Source organism: Hyaena hyaena, unplaced genomic scaffold, assembly GCF_003009895.1.
Source record: "Hyaena hyaena isolate Hyena2069 unplaced genomic scaffold, ASM300989v1 scaffold_262, whole genome shotgun sequence".
Classification (NCBI taxonomy): Eukaryota; Metazoa; Chordata; class Mammalia; order Carnivora; family Hyaenidae; genus Hyaena; species Hyaena hyaena.
In genome coordinates, this window is record NW_024080895.1 from 172,721 (window position 1) to 193,339 (window position 20,619).

A 20,619-nucleotide genomic window follows, 5' to 3' on the forward strand; every position below is an offset into this window, starting at 1 on the left:
CGGTTCGTGGGTTCGAGCCCCGCGTCGGGCTCTGTGCTGACTGCCAGCTCAGAGCCTGGAGCCTGTTTCAGTCTGTGACTCCCTCTCTCTCTGACCCTCCCCTGCTCACGCTGTCTCTCTCTCTCTCCTAGAAATAAAATATAAAAAAAAAAAAAAAGTAATAATAATCCTTAGTAACAAAATGGCCCAGAAAACTCAGGGGGCTCCTGGGTGGCTCAGTCAGTTGCACACCTGACTCTGATTTTGGCTCAAGTCTTGATACCAGGGTTGTGGGATTGAGCCCTGCATCAGACTCAGCACTGAGCTGAGTCTCTCTCCCTCTCTGTCCTTCCCTCACTCGCTTGCAGGTGCATACTCTCTCTTTGCTCCCCCCTTTCTAATAAACAAATAAATAATTAATTTGAAAATAATAATTTTTTTAAAAACTCAGAAAATGCCTCTCATGCACATAGAAAATGGCTAAGGAACAATACGTGGCCGTCAGAAGACATCTGGGCAAGGATGAAAGCAACGTGTTCCATAGCAGGTTGACCTCAAACAACTTCTTCCTCATCGTATTTCTTTTAATCTCATTTGGCACCTTTGGGCACTGGAAGAACTTGAAAACAGTGATGCACATAAAATAATATGTAGTCCCAAGGCCTTTTTCGCCCCTTTTTTTTCCTTCTCCAGAAACAGGAAACAATCTGTCTAATGCTCCTTTTAGAGAGGCAGTGGTGAAATCTGCTGTTGTCTTTGCACATCCTTACCTTGGAGGCCTTAAACTGGAATGACATCCAAAAACCTTGCTTGTGGCTTCCCAGACAGGATAGAAAAATGCTTCCAGTGTGCGTCATATCATTGTTTAAATGTTTTGATTAATCACTTTAGTGTGATGATTTTTCTTTTTTATTCTTTTTTTAAACCATGACAATCCAAGAGGAGGAATATATAAGCCACCAGTTTTCTAGGCTAATATGTGTCCCCAAAGTATTATTTTTGCCAAAACTTGTTTAAAATAATTCCAAAGCTAAAATTTCCACCTGTTTGTATAATTTTTATCAACCCTACCCTTACATTTCTCCATATCTCTCTGCATTCCCAACTCATTGCAAAGTTCCCCTTAATGAGTGGATTTCAAAGATCTCATCTGAAGACCAGAAATTGAACATTTTGGTTTACTTCTTTTAAGGCAACTTAAGTATAAAGCCCCAGTAACGGGTATGGATTTATTTACTTGACATCACAGTTTCTGAGACCATAACAAGAGGTCCTCTTATAAAACAGATGATGCCAAATGAATCTCCCAAGTGGTTGCCAGGACAACCTTTTCCTTCTTCTCGGCTTATAGCTCATTGAGTATTAACCTTGGCGTTGAGAAGAAAGTCGGCTAATTTTCAGGGGAAAAAAATGGAATTTAAGATACGCTAGAGCATTGAATAATGACTGAATTCTCATTGGATCAGTCCTGGCTTTTATGTCCAATATATACTTTGGAACACAGCTACTCTGGAGGAAATGTCTATGTTCAAAATACCTGCTCAGAATCAGCCAGAACATTTATGTTTAAATTCCCCCTCCCTGATATGACATAAATGCATGGGGGAAAACCTTTGTCCAAGACACCTGAGTTACAGCAGCAGACGTTAGCTTAGCTTGACTCACACCCAAGCTGTCGAAGCTTTACCCATGAGGCACATTAACATCCACACCTTTTGTTCTAAATTTACTGTACCAAACTTTACCAAAAGAATTCCAGATTCAAAAATAATAAAAAGCCAAGGAGCATAAGTTCCATTGTTAGCCCAGAAGTGAGTCACCGCTGCAGAATTTCTTCTGTCTACTGATTAGGCCGGATACACGCTGGGCGGTGCAGCAGGAAAGGCTGTTGCTGTCTGTATGTGTGAGTTAATAGTCACAAAAGGTCACAATTTTAACATGTTAAAAACCAAATCTCTCTCCTGGGCATCTGGGTTGGTATCTCTCAACACACCCTCCCAGTAGCAAAGGGAAAAAACTACATTGCTTTTCCTTCCAACCAGAGTCTACCCCCAGCTGACACAGCTACGTGCTTCCCTGCAGGGAGACAGAAGACACAGATTTTTTTTGTTTGGTGGGGCTGATGTGATGTGAGATTTTTGACATTTCTGGAAGGGTGTTATATGTGAATCCTCTCCGGCCTGGCCAAGTACTGTGTTCATATTCTGTGGCCACAAAGAAATCAGAGCCACACAGCCAACACTATTTCTGTGATAAAAGGAATGACTTTCTTCCACAGCATGGAACGGAGCATAATTAGGGTGAACAAATAATTTATCATCCAGAGCAAGGCACTCCTGTCAATGAAGGGTGGCTCTATTAATAATTACACAGGGCAAGACGAGACTATCCCAAGCAAACCAGATGCGTGATCACCCTAGGCATGATGTTAGCTAGGCCTTTACCAAAAGAATAAGAAAAAGAATATGTAGTATTTAGTTAGTACTCACCAGATAACAATCACTGTGCTAAGCATTTTATAGATTACCTCGTTTAAACCTTGCAAAACTTGGGGGTGCCTGGGTTGCTCCGTCAGTTAAACGTCTGGCTTCAGCTCAGGTCATGATCTCACAGTTCACGAGTTGAGTCCAAGCCCCGCATCAGCCTCTGTGCTGAAAGCTCAGAGCTTGGAACCTGTTTCAGTTCTCTGTCTCCCTCCCTCTGCCCCTCCCTGACTCACATTCTATCTCTCTTAATAAGTAAACATTAAAAAAAAAAAAAAAAAGAAGAAGAAGAAGAACACTTTAAACTTTGCAAAGCTTGAAAACTTACTGGGTAAGTACTGTTTGCCAGGCCAGTGGTTTTCAAGGTTTTTTTTTGAACAATAGGAAAGAAAATAATGGGAAGACAAAATCTTTCACAAAATACTAACATGGAAAGCCAATTAATAATATATAAAATAAAATAAAAGGCACAACTGCCTTGGTCAAAACTAGGATTAGGGGCTAGTCCTAAAACCCAGGCTCTGCCTCCATCCTGCTATGGCCCCTTCAGACACCATGGCAGAACCTCGGGCTTTTAGGAATTTTGCGAAGAGCCGCTGTCTAGAGATTTAGATGGTCTGACTAATTTAATCCTCACAATCTGATGAGGTTTTTCATGAATGTCGTTTTTAATGAGGAAACCCCAGCTGTGAAGGATCATATAGCGAGTAGATTCAAAAGCAAGGATTCAAACGTGAATCTGTCAGACTCCAAGCCCGCTTCTTTCCATGACATCATCTTCCTCTACTGTAGCAGACTTCTGGGCTGGTTAATATTTAGAAACATATTTGGACCTTTCCATCTAGGCTCGCCCAACGTGGGCAATACTGTGTCCTCTGCCAGGTTTGTTCTTAGTTTTCCAAGGCCTTCAGAAGCCCCATCCCAGAGCCTTCCAGGCAGTCCTGTTCAACCAGATACCTCCAAAGAGTAAAAATAACAATAGCTAGCTGTGTGGTATCTCTATGTACCCTGCTGGGTGCTGAGCATTTTAAATGGATTGTCCCATTGCTGTCTCACAACAATGCTATGAGGTAGAAACCATTATGTTATTGCCGCATCATTTTGCAGATGACAAAACTGACTACTGTAAAGATCATGTAGTAAGTTAAAGCAGCTAGTGAGTGTTGGAGAAAGGATTTGTCTTGACAACAGTGTATGGTGTCTTCTTTGCTCTTAACACACGTTAGTCCCTACTGGTAATGAACCTGACACCTTGGCATTCCAAATCTCTCAGAGCCACGATCACTTTCACAACCACTTGGGTCCTTTTGCCTGGTTTTGTTGGTAAACTAATAATAAACTGTTTTTGATAAATTAATTCCTGCTCTGGCAGTAGGTATTGACCAAGCATACCCTGTTTGTTTTTGATCTGGGAACTGGTACTCTGGGAAATAGCTTTGTACCTAAAGAGGATTCTCCAGGAGAGCTGATGCTTTAATACAATGTACTGAGTAATGGTGGTGCATGCTTCCTGGCTCCCAATGGTCCATCTATTTTGGGCCCCATAGGCCTTCTCCACTGAAGCATCATATTGATGAACATGGAAATCTTTTAAAATCAACCTAGGTTGAGTTTAAACTGTGATCTATTAGGGCTCAACGATTATTTTAGTGCCTGTTCTTTTTTATTAATGCTTTTTTAAAAAGACGTTTACTTATATATTTATTTTAATAATCTCTATACCCAACATGGGGCTTTAATTCTCAACCGAGAGTTGAGTCAGATGCTCTACTGACTGAGCCAGGCACCCTTAAATGTTTATTTATTTTGACAAGGGGAGGGGTGGAGAGAGAGGGAAAGAGAGGATCCCAAGCAAGCTCCATGTGGCCAACGCAGAGCTCAGTGAGGGGCTGGGTCCAACAAACTGTGAGATCATGACCTGGGCTGAAATTAAGAGTCAGAAGCTCTACCAACCAAGCCACCCAGGTGCCCCTAGTGCCTGCTCTTCTAAAGGGAGTTGGATAATGGTTTTTTTAAAGAGATAAAAAGAGCATCCCTGCTTCTTACCTTTGAAGACCAGCTTGTGTTTTAAACTTTACATCAGAGGGGCGCCTGGGTGGCTTAGTCGGTTAAGTGTCCGACTTTGACTTTCGCTTTGGTCATGATCTCAAGGTTCGTGGGTTCGAGCCCCGCGTCGGGCTCTGTGCTGACTGCCAGCTCAGAGCCTGGAGCCTATTTCGGAGTCTGTGTCTCCCTCTCTCTCTGACCCTCCCCTGCTCACGCTGTCTCTCTCTCTCTTTCCTAGAAATAAATAAAACATTTAAAATAAATAAATAAATAAATAAACTTTACATCAGAGGGGAAAGGTGGGGGGAGGGAGGGAGGCGGGGCACCTGGGTGGCTCATTTGGTGGAGCATCCAGCTTCGGCTAAAGTCATGATCTCATAAGTTCATGAGTTCAAGCCCCACATCAGACTTGCTGTTGTCAATGCAGAGCCTGCTTTGGATCCTCTGTCCCCTTCTCTCTATGCTCCTCCGCTACTCATGCTTTCTCAAAAGTAAATAAAGATATTTTTAAAAAATACTTTGAAGTTTACATCAGTGATATGGATCCAGACATCAGAAGTCCATGGAGCCCTGTCTGGCCTGAAAAGTACCTAACAACCAAGTCAGAGTTCTCCTAGAGGATGAATTATTACAAGGCTCTCCTGAGGGTTCTATATAACCTAGCAATATTCATTTCTTCTGAATCTGTATTTTGCATGCAGGCTCTACATTAGCTTCTTGGGTATTTTTTTTTTTTTACCACTGGCCAACCTATATAAAGATTGTGTAAAATCTGCACGGTAATTTTAAGTTCTTACAAAGATCAACAGAGTATTCTATATACCAATATATGCAATTAGACATTTACTAAATATTTTCAGAGATGATTTTGATGAGTTCCTGAATTTGAGCCAGACTCCAGTGAATGTATCTTGTAATGCCCTTTGCCTTCTTTTAGCCTAGAGTTTATCTGCTTCCATACGACATGAAAATAGCTTGGCCTGAGTAATCTATGTGGCAGGTATTCACTTAGGACTAGTAAGTGCTTTTCATTGTTGCAAATATGAGAAGGCTATAACATTATGCCTATCTTTAAAAGACTTACAACCTATTTAGAAACAATTTTAGAATGGACTAGACAGTATATCACATGATATCAAATTACTTATAATACAGACGCCACCTTGGCCCAGTCTTTTTCCCCTCCATTATAAATGACAATTAAAAAGAAATAAGACATGCTTATTAAATATCTGGAAGACATAAAGCTGGGAGTGAGAAATAAAAGGCTAATATATTGAATGTCAGAGATATAGTGGTGACAGTAAATAAAAATTCTGTGTTGAAACCAATAGGTTGAAATTAGTAGGAATGAACAGCAAATCTTGCACTTAGTTTCAAAAATTCAGTTGCTCAAGTACAAGATGAGAGCAGACTGTAATTTTCACACTCAAAACAATAAATCCTGCAGACTTTCTCATTAGCCCAAATCTTCACTTGGTATCCTAAAAGGCGTGTTGGGCACCAGGCACCAGATGGGCACCATGAGATCTTATCATCTGCTGTACCTGCAAATGCAAGCTCATTAGCCTTTGACATGCAGCTCAAAAGAGAAAATATTCCCATTGACTAGACCCTATCAGGAGTAGACACAACACTCTAAGAAGGTCATCTTTGATAAAATGGCCTCTAGAAGAAGGAGACTAGATTAGTGAGTGACCGGGAAACCAAACTTTATAGAAATACTGAGGGACCACAGGATGTTTAGTCTAGAGAAGAAAAGATTATGGGACTTTGATGGTTGTTTTCCAGCATTTAGAAAGTCTATTGTGTGACTACGAGAGGGAGCCTTTAGACTTTTTTTTTTTTTTTTTTTGGTTATTTCAGTTCAACCAATGGGGTGAAAGTTCAAAAGGAACAGATTCATTTTGATCTCTTCAGAAGCTTTCCTGCAACTTTGGGAAAGGCTACTTCTTAAGGCATCTCACCTCCCATGAGCATTCCAGCAGAAACTAGCTGACCATCTGCCATGTAGACTGCTCCCTTCTGGAAAGCCTACATTGTGCCGGCAATTGGCATAAATTGGATCACTCTGATGAAAATTCTTGCCAAATTAGGTGGGAAGTAACATAATTTCTCATATACCTCCCTTAAACCTGCAAATCCACAAGAATTGTGCTAGCCTACAACTAATCCGTTTGTTTCCCCATCTTCCCCATCTTTGCTGGCAGAAACAACCTTGGCCTAGTTAACAGAATGTCATAGAATATATACTCTCAGCAAGAAAAACACTGCTGTCCCACTTGGGGGTAACAGGGGTATGAAAACTTGGACCATGTCTCACCAGAACAGACAAGAAAGGGGAGAGCTTACCTCAAAGTGAGGCAAATGGTGAGAGGAAGTTCATAGAGCAGAGCCTAGGAGATGGAGCCACATATAAGGCAGTTGGCAGTTCAAGGAGGAAGACTAACGGCTCTCTGAGCTGTGTGAAGCCAGGTGAAGGGAGGTACCTTCCTCTCAGCTCCCTGGAGCTGCCCTACTATTTACTATGGCTGTATCTCTTAAGCTTCACAGCCAAAGCCAACGTCTTTTGGACACTTGCTATGGTTGTGTAGGTGTGCCCAGATCATTTAGTTATTAATTAATCATTAATTAATTTAATGATTAATAAATTTAATTATTTATTAATAATAAATAATAAAAATCAGTTGTAGGACTGTATAGTTATAGAGACTTTATAGGACTTAACATGGTTACTAATAGTGATACTGTTATTCAGTGAGCAGGAACAATAAGTAACATTTACACTACTCTCGGTAGCTTTGCCAAGTAAAAGAACCATTATAATAAAGAGCAAAATGTGATATAATTAATTTATCTACAAAAGTATAATGAGAAGCATCATTAATATTCCTCAGGAAGGTAGCTGCCTTCTACTAATCCAGTAACAAAAGGTACCCTGAATAACTAGTGATGATAATGATGATAACAGGGAAAAAAAGCAATTCCCTTTTTCCAACTCATTTAAGGGCCCACCCACTACTGTGTTTAGATACCCAGCACACCACGCCTAAAGGTTAAGGTTGTTTCTGTATCACATATTCAATGAAACCATTTCAGGATACTTGTTCTTTTCACTTGTACAAAGAGCAACACGTCAAGGTTGAGTTTGTTTGGTGAACCCGTGTCTGCTTTAATCCAAGTGCGTAAACCATTTTAACGTGAGATGAATGGTAAGTCACCTGAGAAGTGATACTAACACTCTAGATATATGAATTCAGTTAACACTCAAAAGAATCCTGTGCGATAGGTACTATTATTCCACTTTAACAGAGGAGGAAACTGAAACACAAAAGTTTTAAGAACTTGCCCAAGATCACACAGCTAAGAATTGGTATAGGAGGGATTTCAACTCAGACAGCCTGGGTGGTCCCAAAGGCTAAGTACTTACCCAGTAGGCAGTACTGCCTCCTCAGTAGTGGTATGTAGTGAAAATTAATCAATTGTCTAGTGTATACCAGGCACTGTGTTAATCTCTTTATACACATTAGCATATTAAGTTCACCAGGTCAGCTGTCCTGTGTCTTTGGCATAATACCCTAGCTTGGTCACTGTTAAGTCTGCAGGATGTTAGCAATAAGAAGTTACTGTATTATCTCTTTCTTGTAGGGGTGGAATGGTCCAAACTAGTGAGCAGTATGAATTTGTACATCATGCTCTGTGCCTGTATGAGAGCAGACTTTCAGCAGAAACTGTCCAGTGATTCTCTGAAGATTTACCAGACCATCAATCTCCAGGGGTAATTAATCAATTACCCACCTGAGGCTTCTGGAAGGAGCTTCCTGCAATGGAAAGAAAAGAGAAGCCCTGAAGCCAAGCTGTGGCACGGATTGTGGAAGGTGGCAACACAATTAAAGATTGCCAGCCCCTTGTGTATATGAATGCGTTTGTAAGCATCCCCTAAGTTATTTTGAAGGTCCTATGCTGATGGAGGTATGATAGATTTCTCACACAGCTAAGGAGGCTTTTGCCTTGTCTGTATTGACTACCTGCCACACAGAATGTACGGATGAAATACTCGGTGACCTATGTCATCAGATGACACCTGGAGAAGCTGCTGAAGAAATTATTATTGTGTGTTTAGATGCTTTAATGTTTGCAAAATCTGTCTTGTGAATGGACTGTCAGCTGTTAAACTGTTCCTGTTTTAAGTGCTATTACCTTTCTCAGTTACCAGAATCTTACCGTTAAGGTCACAAGTGATTGATAATGGATTTTTAACAAATAAGTCCTTGTTTTTGAAAAAGAAAATCAAAAGCAGTACTATTTTATATGGAAATGTGTCTTGATAATATTACCTATTAAATGTGTATTTATCAGTACCTCCTGTCAATCAACTACAGAGCACAATGATTGTCACTGGGTGTATACGTATTTACTCTCTATTACTGGACATTGAGGTGGTTTCTGCTCCAGAACTCCAGCCACTGTATTTCTACATTGTGAGTCATTTTACTTTAAAACGGAAAAACAAATTTGTAGCAACTATGATGTATCAAGAATTTTAAATATCTATGTCTCTTTTACTAAGAAGGAATTTTTGAATATTCTATTTACCTAGAATCTCTCTCCGTCCCAAAAAGGCAGATTCCTCTGGGAATGAAGTAACCTGTCCCATTTCCAGATGTTCTCCAAAAGGTTGCTGCCATGGATATTCTTAAATTTCTGAAAAGGTTTTAATCCTCAAGAGACAAATAAAGTTAAGATGCACTCAGCAAACACTAGATGTTCTGTTCAAATATGAATTTTCAGTGCAGCTATGTGGACTTTGTTTCATACTGCCAATAAACGACTCTTAATACTAAGTTATTGAGTAAAGCATCTACTTTTTTTCCTCTTGGGAAGAAGCTGTTATCCTTTGGGGGAAGCCTGGAGTCAGTAATGAGATGGGTTTAATTTTAGTCTCTGCCTCTCCCCAGTGGAGATAACTATCTCTAAATGCAATATTGTCATCACTTGAGGGATAATGATCTAGAAGTGCCATCATTATGTGGTTTTCCTCAATAGACTCCCAGCATGTCATTATACAAACAGTACATGTTTATGTCTTTATATCACTTGTCATAGACCCTCATAAATTACACGGCTTGTGTTTATTCAGCAGAATCAATATCACCTGAAGAAATGTAATGTGTTAGGAACATTCAATTACCTAAGATTATAATTCCTTTCTTCCCTCATGAGGTTAAGAAGTAGTCATGTGCCAAAGAGATGTTGGAGAAAACTTACAAGTTTTCTTCTGCTCCTGGAGGTCAGAATTTTTTCGACATAAAAAAGGAGAGGTAATCATAATCCCTTCTTTCTAAGGAAACAGACAAAAGGACACTGGTGTAAAACTTCCCCAAACAATTCAATAGGAGGAAGTGCTCGTCACTGACTTTTTCCCCCCACCATGAAGGCACATTTCCTTCCTAGCCTTTGCTTCTCTTATCTGGGAGATTCCCCCCCCCCTCCCCAAGCAAAGCATGAACAGTTGTTAAGTGGAAAATGGAGGCTGAATTTTACATGGCGATTCTGACCTGCTTCATCTTTGGGAATTCAGGTGAGTAGGCTTGCCTCCCTTGCGGCATTTCTCCACCAGCCCTCGGAGGAGTCTCTGTCCTTTGAAAAGTGTCTGAAATAAGGCAGAAATGGAGCCAGGTCTCCATGGCAGTTTAACCAAAGACGATGAGGAGGGGGACTAAAAGGAGCCAGCTCTGTCCACACTGTTGAGACTTCTCTCTGAAAGGAAATAAATGGCCTCCTCATGTCTTCCTAATGCTCCGGGTAGGTCCTGAAGTGGCATCTTTATAGCAGAGGGTGAAGCATCTTGAGGAGAAACTGATTATTATGTGGCAGTCTGTGGCATTCTCCATGTTTTTTCCTCATCAGGTTATAGTTTTGTTTTTTGTGTATGCTAAAGAAGGAAAACATAAGGAGATATAATGAAAGGAGGTGGAGAACCAAAGTGTATTTTATTTGGAAGTTGCTATTTGGAAGGAGTGTCTGAATATTTTCACGAGAGAGCAGAACAAATCAAGTAAAAGCTCAGAAAATGGTTTCTGAACCTGAGTATTTCATTTTTTAATACTGATGTTTAACAATTGGATGCTTAATTTTTTTATGTCAAGAAAAGCTGATGTTTTTTTTGTCTATCAGTTATTGAGGGAAACTTGTAGATATTGTCACAATATGGAGAAATGCTTCTCTCCAGGACTTTAAGAAATTGTATATGTGATCATCAATACTTTCATTGGTCGCTATTAGCTGAGAAGGTTTAAAGGGGTGGGAAATTTTGTTTTATTTTTGTTTTGTTTTGGGATGAATCTATTTTTAAACATGTATCCAAGCTATGTAATTTGTATACAAATACTGCAGTGGTAACTTAAGAATTGGAAAAAGGGGTACTTTTTCAGAGTGGGGGATGGTGATGAGAGGGAAAGAGTATAATGGTTAAAAGGGGAATGGGTTTTTTTTTTTATAACTTCAGTATATTTAACTAATTGGGCTAAAATATCACAACATAGTCTTTAAATGGTTTTGTGTCTCTTTCAAGCTTCCTTTCATTTTTTCAGTGGGAGTGTGTTTTCTTCCCTAAATCATGTGAAAGTAAAAGCAAGGGAATGAAGTATGACATTTTAACATTTTGACAATGTCAGCCTTGGGATTTTAAATCACATATGTTGAATCTGGGACTATTCACTTGAAATGATAGCAATAGCAAAAGATAAGCAAACGTTGTATTTTCACTTGACTGATTTGCGGGTGGGCTGTTTTGTTTTCTGACGGCCTTATAATTTTCTACATAGTACTTTATGAGTATCTCATCTTCCAGACGGGTTTCAGATTGTCCATGTCCATAAACAAGAGTGCCTTTCCAAAAATAAGAGAGTGGTGGTGGGTTTGTGCAATGGGACCAGCCAGAACCAGCAGTGGATGTGGACTGAGGATGGAAAACTCCTGCATGTTAAATCTGCTCTCTGCCTGGGCATCTCCAGTTCTCGTGGCCCTTCTCTCCCAGCTGTCTCTACCCACTGCTCCCAGGCTCCTCGATGGACTTGCCATGAGCAGGAAGGGTTCCTTGAGGTGGAAAATACCTCTCTCTTTCTCAAGAAACAAGGCGTCAAGGTAGTGGTCAAGAAGGACAGGAAATACCTCCATAGCTGGATGAAAATAGATGTCAACAAGGAGGGAAAGCCAGTGAATGGAAGCCTCTGCTTAAAAAAAGGTGAGCAATTCTTTCCAGAATTGGTTCTGAAAGTTCTTCTGCTCAGTGTTATGTTTGTTTCATGTTAAAGGGATATCTACTTACCTCAACGCAATGCCTATTTATGGCAGATTCATAAGCTAATAGAAATGGATCTTGTGGTTCCGACTGATGTGGAAAACTTCATTATCCTTGTTAAATAAGCCCTCCTCATTAAATAAGCCCAACGTCTTTCTTTCTACCTCTTACTTCCCCTTCTCTTCTTTCCTTGCTTCTTTTACTAATTAAGCAAATATTTATTGAGTTTCTCTTTTATACCACACTGTAGACACTTTGGTTAAGTACCATTAGATATAGGAATATAAGTCTACGCATTAACGCAGTGTACGTATGTAATGACTAAGGCCAATGATCAGAAAATTAATAATTTTGCTGCTGTAGATAATTCTCTGAGTAGGAGGAACTAGTAGAACATCAAAATGGTGTTTGAGAAGACTGGAAAGACTGGAAAATACATGGTGCCTTTGCAAATTTCTTGCACTAATGTTTAGGGGTACAAGAGGTAACATACTTCTGAAATGGTAGGAGCCAGTGCATGCTCACAGTTTTCTAACTTGTTGACCATTGGTGGATATAACCTAGATGACAGATCTACGTGCACAGATCCCTGGTACAGCACACAGTTCAGTCCTGTGCTGGGGACTTTATTGTGGATGCAGCTTAATTTTCTATTTTACTTAATCATTTTTATTGTTTATTTACTCCCATAGTAGAAATTTGCTTTAGGAATTCATGATAGATAAAACTAATAGAATCATTAGATATTAGGTACAAATGGACCTTACAAATCATTGGAGAAACTCTCTAGAAAAGAAGCCCATCATTGAGGAGACTGAAATTTATCAAGGTTGACAGAATTTTCCCAGATTAATTGGTGGCAGAGTGCTGATTATAACCTAAATTTCTTAATTCCTTGTCCAGTGTACATTCCATTATACAGTGTTTCTCAAATGCTTAGCCACAGAATTTTGCCCAGTTGACTACATAAGAAGCACCTGGGAAAGGAGAAGGAATCTCTGCTCTCATTTCTTCTCTCCTACCACCTTCAACATTCAGTTTCAAGAAACTTGGACTAAAACCTGATGTTTTTTAAGTCCCCCAGATAATTTTGATCCATAACCCCATTTGGGGATCAGCATTCACTGTACTTTTAAATCTTTTTATTAGGTATTTATTTTTGAGGCTCCTATGAGTTTTTTTCACTATGCTGATCCTTGGATAGCTTTCTGTCACTCATTCATTTCATAAATTAAGTAAGTATTTAATTAGATGCTAATTGAATGCAATGGGGTCTTCTACAATAGAAGTTGGATGTTACACTCTTGGTCTTTTTTTATTGTTAATTTTTAAAAAATGTTTATTTACTTATTTTTGAGAGAGAGAGCGAGGGAGAAAGAATACATACACACAAGCAAGGGAGGGGCAGAAAGAAAGGGAGAGAGAGAATCACAAGCAGGTTGGGCCATCAGTATAGAGCCAAACATGGGGCTCAAATTCACAAACAGTGAGATCATGACCTGAGCCAAAACCAAGCATTGGATGCTTAATCAACTGAGCCACCCAGATGCTCTAACAGTCCCGGTCTTATAAACACATCTCACTATGAGAATAAGAGAAACATATAAAAGTCAGCTAGAAAATTCAAATTTATTGGAGAATATATAGCACATAACACCAGTCTGTACAATTCCTGTCATTGAGCAAGTTCATTGAGCAAGGCCGGTCCTAAACAACACAGAAGCATTATAAATATTCCCGTTGTACCATTAAACACAAGAGGTGGGATTCTTTCCCAGCCTCCAATCAAACCTTACTTAGCAGCATGCTCTTTCACTGGAACGTTTAAAAAGTAAATATGGATTCAGTGGAGAGTTGTTCAAGATAGAGTATACTTAATGGGAAAATGATTTCTTTTGACCTTCATGCAAAACATGTCCAATGATGGACTTCACTTCAAAAGTAACTGGATGAAATAGACCATTTACAGTTAATCTCTGAATGTGCCATAACCAAACATGCCCAACAATGTGGGTTGGAAGAAAAATGGGCTTCTAGAAAAAAGCAGAGTAAAAATTTGCACAATTGTGGTACCCCAAAAAAAAATCTTATATCTGAATACACATGGATAATTCATACTTATATTTGAACACAATTATAAGCTAATGTATTTTTCTGTTCCATCTCAAACTGATCATTGATTTAAGATACAGAATGATACTAGTTGACCCATAGTATGAAAGTTCATTGATTTGCTAGAGAATCCGTTGTGAAAAATTAAATTACATTTAGATGTTTGCAATGAATGACTCTAAATGTCCTCTTTTAAAGAGTTGATAACTAAATATGATAATCTGAGAGCACAATTATGCATATTGTTCATTCATACGATATGAGGGTTTTTTTAATTAAGTTCTTCAGTAAAAGATAGCATATCTGTGAAGGTCAAAAATCTGAACTGTTTGTTTCATAAAGGAAACATTCATGATATCATTCACATACTTAAAGTAATATTTCCCTAATACCTACTATGTGCCAGAGCTTGTGTTATAGGCATCCTACACCAGAGATTCTCAACCCAAGCATCATATCAGACTCACAATGAGAGCTTTGAAATAATACTGATGTCCAAGGTCCATTCTCTAGGCCAATTAAACTCGGTATCATGTTTTAAAAAAATTTTTTTTATGTTTGTTTATTTTTTAGAGAGATAGAGTGTGAGTAGGGAAGGAACAGATAGAGAAGGAGATACAGAATCTGAAACAGGCTCCAGGCTCTAAGCTGTCTGCCCAGATCCTGACACAGGGCTCAAACTCACAAACTGTGAGATCATGACCTGAGCCAAAGTCAGTCATTTATCCAACTGAGCCACCCAGGTGCCCCTGGGTATCATATTCTTTAAATGCTTTCAAGATTATTCTAATGTGCAGCCAAAGTTGAGAATCACTATGTCTTGTCCTTTATGGTAATGGGAAAGCCAGATATGTAAATAATTAATTATAATACAGCATAAATTTTACATTTTCTCCAATATACATTCTTGCCAGTCATACGAGATCTGGCACCTGCAGGGAGGAATGGCTGTCAACGACATTCTTGTCAGTCTTATTAAGCAACTGTGTTAAAAAAAATTTAAGGATAATTTAAAATTTGCATATTTTTTACGCAATCCTTTGAGTGTCCACTGACTAAATTTATCATAATTTAGCTGTGCTCTATTCTCATGAATCTTCCTTTTTTCTTCCTCTTCCTCTCCTTTCCTCAGAGTTCCTCTATTACAAGGTGAATTGAGGAGGCTTCTAAAATGGATTAAAATTCAATGCAGGGGTGCCTGTGTGGCTCAGTTGGTTAAACAGCTGACTCTTGATCTCAGTTAATGTTATGATCTCATGGCTCATGAGATCAAGCCCCATGTCGCACTCTGCGCTGACAGCAATAAGCCTGCTTGGGATTCTCTCTCTCTCTCTCTCTCTCTCTCTATCCCTTCCCCGATCACACATACTGGTGCATGCACTCTCTCTCTCAAAATAAATAAATTGACATTAAAAAAATTCAATGCGAAAATTGATGTGTTTTTTGAGAGAAGGATCTATACTAGAGTCATATTTCCTCAAATAATCACTGTCCCTTAAAAAGTACACTGCATGCCTTCATTTGGACAAAAGAAAGGTGCACCTGGCAGACAGACTCTTTAAAAAAAAATCAGCCTTTTATAATCAATTTATAAAATTAGACACTTTTAGTTATTATTCTGAGTCATAAGACCAATAATAAAAACATTGTCTCCAAAATACCAACATATCTGGCAAAAATTGAAAAAAATCTATTCCCTCCATATATTCTATTGTCAGTCAGGTGCCAAGTATTCAGCTTTTTGGAAACATTTATACCTTTAGCCATGTGTCAATAAAACAAACAGGTGATTGACAGGCTTTCTCAATTTTTCTTCATACATACTGGTGTTCTATGGGATAGCTCATCCTTGGAGCTATTGAATTAAGAGTATAATATTTAGAAATCCTTTGTGTATAGTTTCTCAGCCTTATTCTACAGATTAACACAAAGCAGTTATCAAAAACACAGTAAGAATAAGGAAAAACCAAATTCTGTTCAATAATATTGCAATTTTATATAACCACACCTTTAACTTAAAAAAAAAAAAAGGTTATTACTTTAGAAGTAAAAATGCATTCTGAGGTCCAAATCTCTAATTTACAAACTCTTTAAACGTAGTAATTCTAAGACCTTCTAGATCAAAGGTGCAAAATGCCAGCCATCACTTGGGTACTTTTTCCAAAGGATGCCAAGTGTCTACTTATAAACAGTTACTTTCACTCAGCTGCATTTGAATTGAATGGAGAGTAACATTGTATGTAAGATGTCAGCTAGCTAATCAACACTCCACTAGCATATACTACCGATTCACTTATTCAAATCTCATATTTATCTAAGGGCAGGAAAAATTTTGCAAACATATTTTCAAATGTCCCTAACATGACTGAGCTAGTGAAATCACTTAAAGAGATTTCGCTGCCGAAATAAACCAATTGCTGACAGACTTGACATAACTGCTGGTTAAAGTAATTGTTTAATTGTAGCAATGTGGGTGAGGGAATAAAATGCATTAGCACTGTAATATCCACATGTACTCTTGGGAGAAAGGGTTTTAATAGAAGCTGTTTCCTTCAGTGATTGGTAGGAATGCTTGTAAGTGTAGAGAGCTTAAGGGAAAAAAGCAAAGCAAAACAAAACAAAACAAAACAGAACAGTGTCTTCTGTAGGTACAGATCTTACTTTGACCAAATTGCTGTCATAGGGCTTATTTTCTCCTTGCATGATTATAAAAACATGAGCCTTGCAATTGACCATTTATTTATGTGATCATTGGAAATCATGATCATTGGTTGCTGATACATGACTTATGTGATTATAGAAAAACATTTAGCACAGCAACCAGAGCCCCCCCAACCATTTTTAGCCTGTGACATATCAGTGAAGTCATCAGGGCACATTCATGGCTACATATGACTTTCATGGGCCCTTGGCTCTTCTGTCTTTGTGGGCCCCTTTCCCTATCAAAGTGAATAATTAAATAAAATAATTTCATATATTTTCCTGGGCCCCCAAATTCTCATTTTTTTCCTATTGTGTGAAGAACCAAATTGAAGCAAACATTTTCTTTGACTCTGAAATTTAATTTTCAAATTAAATTACTTTTTAATGTCATGAGCCCTTGGTACTGTGCCTATTGTGCCAAATGGACAAGTCAGCTGGCGGCACACCAAGTTATTCACCCACTTTCCATCTTCTATTTTCCTGACCTTGCTTAAGTAGCACCGGCTTCAGCATCCCTCTCCCACAGCCTAGTAGTGATGAATTTAAAGACCATTCTGGAGCACCTGGGTGGCTGAGGTGGCCTAAGTGGCTGACTTCAGCTCAGGTCATGATCTTGTGGCTTGTGAGTTCGAGCCCCATGTCAGGCTCTGTGCTGACAGCTCAGAGACTGGAGCTTGCTTTGGATTCTATGTCTCTCTCTTCCTCTGCCCCTCCCCAGCTTGCACTCTGTCTCAGTCTATTTCAAAAATAAATAAACACATTTTTAAAATAATAAAAAAATTAATGAAAAATAAAAACCATTCTTCCTCCCCCATCCAGCACAGTTTCCTTCTACCCACCATCTAATATACATCTATGTCCCCAAAGAACACATAGGACGTTAGGATAAACCAGGAACATCTTCCTAATGCAACTCAGAGTATAATAGTTGAGTAATAATTGGCTATTGAAAAGTATTGCTTTCATTAGGTTTTCATTTATTTATTTATTTTACTTTAAATATTTTACCACGCTCTGCGTTGATGTTTTCCTATGCCATTTCAACGTCCACTTAATTTTTCTTCCTTTATCTCTAAGCTTGGCTCTTTCTTAAGTCTGTAAAAAAATTTTTTTGACCTCTGAACTTCTCTGACTTATTTGTTATGTCTCCCATTGTTTGCAAATTCCCCATCATTTGTATCTCTTTTCACAAACCTTTCACCTCCTTGTTCAAATTTTAGATAGGTCTTTCTTTATGTCTCCTTTATTTTATTGATTACATTTTCTGAAATGTTACTCTTTTCACCATTTCTAAAAATTATTTAGGCATCATAACTCACAACCCTTTCACTTCACTTTATTCTTGCTCAGTCTTGTAGAATATACTTAATGTACAATATATATGCATAAATCCTCCTTTTTCTAAAGTATCTTCTGTTTCATTTGTTATCTCTTTCCCAGATTACTTCCCCACTTTTAAAAGGCATATTATATTTGGCATCTTCTTACAGAAAAGAAAGTCCCAATATAGTTGAAATTTTCTATCTCCAAAATGAGTTCTGTCCAAGTTCTGTTTTCAACATGGTTGAAAATTATTCGTATCATTTAAAGGAGGAAACTAACAGATTGTGTATTTTTATTATCATTATACAAAAATCACACTTCTATTATTAATCATATCTGAACTACTCATAGATGAATTAATAACCTAGAATACATGTTGCTTTTTTAAAAAATATATTCAAAATATCATCCTGACCCGGTACAGTCATTGCAAATGATCTTATAGGTGTGTTATTTACAGCTTAAGTGCTAAAACCTTTTAAATAGTGCCCAGTATGGTATACCCTATTTTGAATTGTGTTCTAAGAGGAATTATGCATAAAGTGGAAACAATGTGGTAGCAATGGTACAATAAAGCTTTTAAAAATAGCTTCAACATATTGTTCCATTGTGCAAGAACTTTTCCTTGCATTTGTCAAAACACATCTTGCTCTTTCATGAACTGTAAAATATATATACCTTTTTAAGGAACATCAGAAGAATTTATAGATACCAAAACATTCAAAGATCTACTATTTTTTAATATAATTTCATAGCACCTGTTTCAACAGAATTCAGGAGATGAAAAGATGAACATATATTGATTGCTGTATATATTTCTATGATGGATTGTCTCCCCTACCATCTCCTTTAAATCCTTCGATACCCACATAAAGAATGATTAGAATTCAGTTTGGCTAGTATTGTGTATATGGATAAAACCTCATAATTCGATATATATTACAATCACTGAGAAACTTGTTAGACATGCAGATGCTGGGTCCCACACCAAATCTCTTAGTGGAGGGCCTAGGTTTCCATATTCTAAAAAGCTACAAAGAGTATTCTAATGCCTATCAAAGTTTGCAGACCACTGCTTTAAAACACACGGACTTTGAAAACTAAATGTTAAGACTAAAGCTTCTTTCTTCCTTCTTAAATAGCACGGGTTAAAAACACAGTCACAAAACGAAGGGGTACCGGCCTTGGATATTCTTTTTCCTCTGGCAAAAAAGGTAGTGGTCTAAAATAGAAAATGGACTTGTTTGGTTTGGAGTGTTTTAAAAATGCATTTAGAAGGTTAATGAAAGACAATTGCAAAAGACTGAGATTTTTTTCCCATAAGATGTTCCAAAGCTACGTGTAATGGTAATAAGCTATGTTACTCACAGAAGACATTGCAAGAGTCTTTTAATCATTTATCTGATTTGGGGAGAGTCCTGTTCCATCCATTGAACTAATCATGCAAGTTGACTAATGAAAGAAAGTTCTAGAATAAGAACTGGCCATCTCCTCCTTAGTGAAGAAGAGCAAGCATAAGTTGACATGCTAAGACACATAATTACATACTACATATTTGGAAGCTTCTTTTTGTCCTAACCCCATCATTAAAAAATTTTTTGAGGGTCTAAAAGCTAAAATTGTCATAGGCAGTAATCAACTCAGCATTGGTCAAAGCCCCAAAATAACTAAAATACCCATTGTTATATACAGAAATGTTTATATCCCAACAATAGACAAATGTCTGCTTAAAGGAACGTTTGAGCACCTAATTCAATTAAGACTGCAAAATTAGGCTGCTTTTCAGAGCTTATTATAAAGGAATGTTGCTAATAGGACAACTGGGTTTGTCATGTAGGAAACATCCCAGGGACAAATAAATCTTGTCCATGTTCAGAATAGTAACCTGGGCACAATGGCAGTGGCACAGAATTCAGAAGGAAAAAACAAATAGAAACTAGTGGGTATGTCTACAAATCTATTAAATCTAGGCCTAATAGATATACAGGTAGGCTTGTCAGCTATAATACAGAACATTCAATTACATTTGAATTTCATATAAATGACAATGTTTTAATGTCAGTATGTTCCCAGTATGATATGTAACATATAATATAACCTTTGTAATATTATATGCTTGATATATGCCTAATATTCTGAATAACTAGTTATTTATCAGGAACCCCAATTTAACTGGGCATCATGTATTTTTACTTGCTAAATCTGACCACCCCATTGACAGGGTACTTTGCACAACCTTCCACATCTCAAAGAAAGGATGCTTAATAGTCATGATTCTTTCATTAACCTTTAAGAGAATTGCTGATATTTATATCTTACTAAATTTTGAAAATACTCTTTCTATTTTTATTCTCTTTTTTGTGCCTTATCCCCTCTTCTTTATATGTTATCATACAAAATATGTCCATTGAAATTGAAATGGAAATAATGAGATTCGAAAGAGGGCTTGGAATGGAAATAATGAGATTCAAAAGAGGGCTCAAAAAGGTGGACTAGAACAGAGAAAATGCCATGATTACCACCCTTCACCTAGATCTTCATCTAGCACATAGTAGTTGCTTAAGAAAAAGTTGGTTGAATGAACCACTAAAGGAGTAGTGAAGCATAAAATCTTTTTTCTGCCAGTTTTTAAACCAGGGAACTTTTCAAAATTATAGTTATGTAACTGGG

The 20,619-nt window shown here is 37.9% G+C and overlaps 2 protein-coding genes across 2 annotated transcripts in view; both read left to right on the forward strand.

The window, feature by feature from the left end:
- PTPRR (protein tyrosine phosphatase receptor type R) overlaps positions 1-9,352 on the forward strand; it is a 141,173-nt gene extending 131,821 nt beyond the window's left edge. The window contains 2 exon segments of the mRNA XM_039245606.1: positions 8,157-8,229; positions 8,231-9,352. Of these exon segments, the coding sequence (XP_039101537.1) occupies positions 8,157-8,229; positions 8,231-8,290 (133 nt within the window). The 3' untranslated portion in view covers positions 8,291-9,352.
- A 682-nt stretch (positions 9,353-10,034) lies between these two features.
- Positions 10,035-20,619, forward strand: part of PTPRB (protein tyrosine phosphatase receptor type B) — a 115,362-nt gene continuing 104,777 nt past the window's right edge. The window contains exons 1-2 of the mRNA XM_039245642.1: positions 10,035-10,089; positions 11,362-11,754. Coding sequence (XP_039101573.1) covers positions 10,035-10,089; positions 11,362-11,754 — 448 coding nt within the window. The remainder of the gene's footprint in view (positions 10,090-11,361; positions 11,755-20,619) is intronic.